At 47.1% G+C, this 6,667-nt stretch overlaps 1 protein-coding gene across 2 annotated transcripts in view; it reads right to left on the bottom strand.

Annotated features, from left to right (window-relative positions):
- Nucleotides 1-1,767: 1,767 nt before the first annotated feature.
- The window catches only part of SNX1 (sorting nexin 1), a 42,588-nt gene continuing 37,688 nt past the window's right edge, over nucleotides 1,768-6,667 (bottom strand). Inside the window, 4 exon segments of one of the 2 annotated variants that reach the window (NM_001266850.1) lie at nucleotides 1,768-3,388; nucleotides 4,026-4,097; nucleotides 4,551-4,631; nucleotides 6,476-6,619. In NM_001266850.1, the coding sequence (NP_001253779.1) occupies nucleotides 3,338-3,388; nucleotides 4,026-4,097; nucleotides 4,551-4,631; nucleotides 6,476-6,619 (348 nt within the window). In that variant the 3' untranslated portion in view covers nucleotides 1,768-3,337. 2 annotated transcript variants of the gene reach the window in all.

The following is a 6,667-nucleotide window of genomic DNA, read 5'->3' as shown; positions in this document are numbered from 1 at the left end:
GTATGGTGAGAGCCTAGAGGCAATGACATTCCAGTAACAAGAAGCACATTTGGCACCCAGATCTTGGTTTCTAAATAACATTCTCTGGCCAGGCACAGTGGCTCACACCTGTAATCCCAGCACTTTGGGAGGCTGAGGTGGGCAGATCACCTGAGGTCAGGAGTTCAAGACCTGCCTCGCCAACATGGTAAAACCCTGTTTCTACCAAAAATGCAAAAATTAGCCAGGTGCGGGGGCAGGCACCTGTAATTCCAACTACTTGGAAGGCTGAGGGAGGAGAACTGCTTGAACCCGGTAGGTGGAGGTTGCAGTGAGCTGAGATTGTGCCATTGCAATCCAGCCTGGGTGACAAGAGCGAGACTCTGTCTCAAAAATAGTAATAATAATCAAATCAAATCAAAATAAATAAATACCATTCTCCATTATAAGGAACCAAGACTCCCTGGAGAAATGGCTGATTCCAGGGCTGGGGCAGGGAACATTCAAGATTAGCCTGGAACATCTTGTTATGCCAGAAGGTAAGAAAGTACTCAAAACATGATGGGGGCAAGCTAAAAACACACAAGAGGCTGCTATAGATCTGGGACAATTTGAGAATCAAGATAAAATCAAAGCAATGGCTTGCAACTCTGAGTAAAATAGGAATCCCTGCATCCATCTTGATAAACAAGTGAAAAAATAAATGGTGAGAAAGGATGTTTTTCTTTACAGTAGAATGCCAACCAATAAATGTACAAGGCATTACGGAGTTAGGAAATCATGCTGGTCAATCATGACAGTAATAACTCGGACAAGACTAATCAACTGATACTATATAACTCATGAATGAGGAACAAAATACTTAAATAGTCTCAAAGTATCTCCCCACAAATTACTTGTAAATTACAAAGGGGAAATCGTAAATTTAAAATGCAATCTGGCAGACACCAACCTAACCCGGGAACAGAGTTAACAACATCAATGGGACCAGCTGACATTATATGCTGATCATGATGCACTGAGGACACATTGCTTCTGTGATGTTCCTGCCCAGAATGCAAAACCCTCACCTAGCCATGCAGAACCATCACACAAATCCAAACTGAGGCACATTCAACAAAATAGTCTGTATTCTTCAAAAATGTCATGGTAATGAAAGACAAAAGAAGGCTGAGGAATCTGCAGTATTAAGATACACGTTTACAAATGTAACACACGATCCTGCATGAATGGCTACAAAAGACATTATTGGGATAACTGACAAAATTTAAATATGAATCATTAGTTAGATAACAGTATTAAATCACTGTTAAACTTCCTGATTTTGACAATAATACTTAAAAAAATACTGAATAATACTTAAAACAATTCTCTTCTTCTCTTAGAAGAGAATGTCCTGTTGTTACGGAAATGCATACCGCTTTGGGCATAATGGGGCATCTGTGCAAATTACTCTCAAATGATTAAGAAAATACGACATGAAGTAGATAAGGCAAATGGGATAAAATGTAAACACTCAGTAAATCTGGATAAAAGATATATAGGAGTTCTTTGTGATATTCCTGTGACTTTTCTGTAAATCTGAAATTATATTAAAAATTTTAAGGTTACCAACAAAACAAAACAAACAACCCCCGACCAAGAATCCAACAACAAGGGATCAATCAAAATTATGGTACAGTCACCCTATGGAGGCCTTCAAATAACACAGCTTTACAAATCAACTTTGTGAAGATATATAACAATATAGAAAAATGCTTATAACATGTACAATGTTGAATGATAAAAGCAGGATACAAAATATTTTATGTGTATATTATTACAACTACGTAAAAGCAAGCATATAATAAAGACTGGAAGGATAAAACCAAAGTTGATGATAAGGATACTGAGGGGTAGGGAGAGTGACTTTTTCCAAAAAATTCAACTGTTAAAAAAAAGTACTTGCAGCACTGGCTCTTCCCCTGCTGCTGCGTCAGTGTACAGGGAATCAGAATGTTTACTGCCTTGTCTTGCCTCAGGTTGCCTCACCCTAAACCCTAGCCCCCCACCAAAGAGAACTGATAGAGCAGGACCTGGGGCCCCAGTGGCAGGAGTGTCTTTGGGTTGGAGGAGTTGGAGGTCGCAAGGCTCCCATAGCGGCAGTCAGCAGCTCGAGCTAACAAAGGAGCTTCAAAGCCCACTCTGACCAGTACAGCTTGAGCAGCTGCGGACACAGCTAAGGGGGAAGCCCAGCCTTGACTGACCTGAGACTCTGGCGTCCCCTGGCTAGACTGGCAGAGATCTGTGTGAACACCCTTTGGCTGTGCGTGCAACTCCTGGGGGCTCTTGCTGGCAGGCTACCTCCTGGGCACAGACAGTAGAGCTTCTTTGAACCTCCTAAGGTTCAGGAGCTCTTGGATCACCCTATCTAGAGGCAGAGGGCATGGCTTTCATGTCTATAGAGATAAAGCATCAAGTCCTTATCAGACCTTCACACAGTCTACTGAGGATGTGTTCTGATGGGTGACAAACATAGGTTTAGTTATAAATAAGACTTGCCATTGGAGGGCAAGACTCAGAGAACCCTGAGCAGCTTAGGGAAACAGGAAGAACAAAAGAGAAAGGCTCTTGCTTAATGATGGGGATACAAAAAAAAAAAAAAAAAAAGAAGGAGAAGAGTGAGAAAGTCTCTGCCTCCTTTGCAGGAGAATAGGTTTTAATAGATTTTGCTCCTCTTATTTTAAGAGATGTTTTTAAAACTCCTTCCCTAAAGAAGTGGGAATATGAAACAGATTGAGACCCTCAGAACAGGTAGCTGAGGTAGGCAGAGAGAAAGAAACCCCATTTCCAGAGGGAAGCAGCAGCAAAAAACTCATGAACGGTAGAGAAAAACTTACTATACCTGGGCAACTTCTTCGTTAGGAGTATTCCAGACCTGATTCCCAACTGCTCCCCAGCCTAAGCAAAAACCACCAACATTCTGAGTCATGTGACCTGATTTTAAAATATTTTATTACATAACCTTTTCATGGCACCATCAGGAGTAACAGAAAACGTTATTCCCAGTTCCTACACCACATCCTGAAAAATATACATTTGTATTTATATATTTATATCAATACTCCACCCCATAATTCCACCACCTATTGTAGGTCTTTTGCTTAAAGCAGGAAACTATTCTCTTAGGTAAGAAAATATATATGGAAGCTAAATGAAATAACGGTTAGAGTAACTGGGGACAGTTGGTCGTGGGGACAGGGAGGAAGGGGTTAAGTCCAGCCTAGGCAGGATGCATCACCGGGGGTCCATCAAGGTGGAGGAGGACAGTGTATAAAAAGGCAGCGTCACACAGGTGGGCTCTGGGGTCCTTGGTCCATTAGGAGATGGCCTTTGCCTCAGGAAGGAAGGCTTCCCAGTACTTTGCCAGCTGCAAAGAAGTGGGGACAGTAAGCAAGTGCCCCCACCTAGTGGCAGAGCCTAAGCCAGCCTGGGAGGAATCAAGCACAGTACCCTGGCGCTCGCCAAGCGCCTCTGCCCCACAAAGGCAAGCTCTGAGCAGCTGCACAGGCCACACGACCCTCACACCTCCCTCTCAACAGGGAAGGCAGCAGTTCCTGGGCCCCAAGTGCAAGGCCAGTCTCTGAAGACAGTCTTGGCTCCACCCGAGAGGGAGCACCCCTGTGCTGGCCACAGCTTTGCCTGGCTTGGTTAGCTCCTCACAGTGGGGCCACTGTTTCACATACTGATGAGGCCTCAGTCTCAGGAAGGCCAGGTGGTACCATGGGGTGGCTCCTCGAAGGGTAAGCAGTTACAGGGAGATGGGGTTTGTCCTCAAAAACTAACTCACCTCAGAATGAGGGCAGCAGAGCCTGGCCCTCCTGCTTAGTAAAAGACCCTGTTGGATGCTCCATGTCAGAGCAACAGGGCCTATTTTCAATGATCGACTAGAGGAGGGCACAGCCCCTCAGAAGCAGGGCCTGCACATCTTGTCGTAGAAGCCCCAAGGAGGCAGCTGGTCTTCGGAGCGGACAGTAGAGGACGAAGGTCACACACAACTTACATACCTGCTGCTGTGAGTAAAGGAGTGTCTCAAGGTACTTGATCACGTGGTTCTTGAAGTCCTTGGATTTCTCTTTCTAGGAGACAAGATTCTACACTGACCATCCAGTTTTCGCTTTCCCTTTCGATGGGATAGTGGTGTTTATTGCTGACCAAGGCCAAACACAGTCTCAGAAAGTAGAGGCAGCAGGTGGAATAGCTGTAATTTCCAGCCAAAGAGAGTCTGCCAAGGCCTTGAAAGGCTTTGTGGGAGGGCAGGAGATGGAGGAGAGTGGAGAAGAAAGGACTGGGGGCCGAGGTTATGTGGCAGCTGCAAGCTTTGTGTTTAATTGCTCTGGTCCAGCCACAAATGTAAGACTGCCACTGTGCCTAGGAACAAACACACACTCCCCAAAGAAGGCCACGCCTGCTCACGAAAATTGCCAAGTCACTGGTACCTCTATCTCTTTACCCAGTAGAGTTGGACAACACCAAGAGCATTCTAAAACATGCACTGCATGCTAAGTGAGAAGTAGGATCTTCTATCTCACCTCAAACCGCATCACTTCTTTTCGGACCACTGTTGAAATCCTCTCGAAGTCCCTTTCATACTGAGTCACCCGAGACTCCCACTGGGAAGAAAGAGGAAAGAAAGGATCACCTCATATTATGGCGTCATTACTAAGCCTTCACATTTGGACATCAATTTTACATATGAGGCCTCAATTGATCATCATGTCTGTCTGTCCCTGTGGGTAAGATGAGGTGTCACAGAGGATTTCGCATGTAAGTCAGAGTCCAGCAGAAGGTGACTTTAGGGGCTGATTGGAAAAGAGATGCCTGTATTTCAGGCATTTGGGACCAAGTGTGGTCCTTCAAGAAGGCTCTGATACTCCAGCAGCCTCCAGTTTAGGTACCCACCAGCAGGGTTGGAAGGCCTGGAAAACTTAATTTAGTTCTCATGAGAAGGCGTATCTGAACCAGCTACGTAGGTTTTCAAAGACCCAGCCAGGACCCCTCCTGCCAAGATTCTTTTTTTTTTTTTTTTTTTTTGAGATGGAGTCTCGCTGTGTCATCCAGGCTGGAGTGTAGTGGCATGATCTCGGCTCACTGCAACCTCTGCCTCTCGGGTTCAAGTGATTCTCGTGCCTCAGCCTCCTGAGTAGCTAGGACTACAGACGTGTGCCACCACACCTGGCTAATTTTTTTTTGAGATAGAGTCTTGCTCTGTCACCAGACTGGAGTGCAGTGGTGTGATCTCAGCTCACTGCAACCTCTGACTCCCAGGTTCAAGCGATTCTCCTGCCTCAGCCTCCCGAGTATCTGGGACTATAGGCGGGTGCTACCGCGCCCAGCTAATTTTTATATTTTTTTAAGTAGAGACAGGGTTTTACTATGTTAGCCAAGATGGTCTCAATCTCTTGACCTCGTGATGCGCCCGCCTTGGCCTCCCAAAGTGCTGGGATTACAGGTGTGAGCCGCCACGCCCGGCCTCGGCTAATTTTTGTGTTTCTAGCAGAGACAGGGTTTCACCATGTTAGTCAGGCTGGTCTAGAACTCCTGACCTCGGCCGGGCACGGTGGCTCACACCTATAATCCCAGCACTTTGGGAGCCTGAGGCAGGTGGATCACGAGGTCAAGATCGAGACCATCTTGGCTACTAACACGGTGAAATCCTGTCTCTACTAAAAATACAAAAAATTAGCCAGGCAAGGTGGCGGAAGCCTGTAGTCCCAGCTACTTGGGAGGCTGACGCAGGAGAATGGCATCAACCCAGGAGGCAGAGCTTGCAGTGAGCTGAGATCATGCCACTGTACTCCAGCCTGGGCGACAGAGCGAGATTCCATCTAAAAAAGAAAAAAAAAAAAAGAAAAAAAAAGCCGGGCGTGGTGGCTCACGCCTGTAATCCCAGCACTTTGGAAGGCCGAGGCGGGCAGATCACGAGGTCAGGAGATTGAGACTATCCTGGCTAACATGGTGAAACCCCATCTCTACTAAAAATATAAAAAATTAGCCGGGTGTGGTGGCGGGCGCCTGTAATCCCAGCTACTAGGAAGGCTGAGGGAGGAGAATGGTGTGAACCCGGGAGGCGGAGCTTGCAGTGAGCCGAGATCACGCCACTGCACTCCAGCCTGGGCAACAGAGCAAGACTCCTTCTCAAAAAAAAGAAAAAAACTCTGACCTCAAGTGATCTGCCCACCTTGGCCTCCCAAAGTGCTAGGATTACAGGCGTGAGCCACCGTGCCGGGCCAGAGATTCTGATTTGACAAGTCTGGGTAGAGTAGGAAAAGAACAGGGGGACTAGGCCTCAGGAAGGCCTGGAGTCATTCTCAGAGGCTTCCTCAGCAGCCACGGCCCTTTAGACTCCATCAGCGCTCTTGCCCACTGTGGGGTTCCAAGCCTCTGGGTGGGATGGGACCTGGGTTCATTTGGAACTAGCAGAACACCCCTGGCTGGGCTGCCTCAGGGGACTCACCTCAAGGATCTCGTCCTTGGCCTGCTGCAGCTTATCAGGCTTGTTGGCCCACAGCAGCCGAGCCTCGGCCTCCCGCTTCTTCTGCAGTGTGGCTTGGGCATCCTGCCAGCGCTGCCATGTCTTCATGCGCTGGTCGAAGGCAGCCTGTGGGGTTGGGGTTGAGGAGGACCACAACCAGCTCTTCAAGAGCTC

Source organism: Macaca mulatta, chromosome 7 (genome assembly GCF_049350105.2).
Source record: "Macaca mulatta isolate MMU2019108-1 chromosome 7, T2T-MMU8v2.0, whole genome shotgun sequence".
NCBI lineage: Eukaryota > Metazoa > Chordata > Mammalia > Primates > Cercopithecidae > Macaca > Macaca mulatta.
The sequence above is the reverse complement of the archived record's forward strand: the minus strand, read 5'-3'. Positions and strand labels throughout refer to the sequence as shown.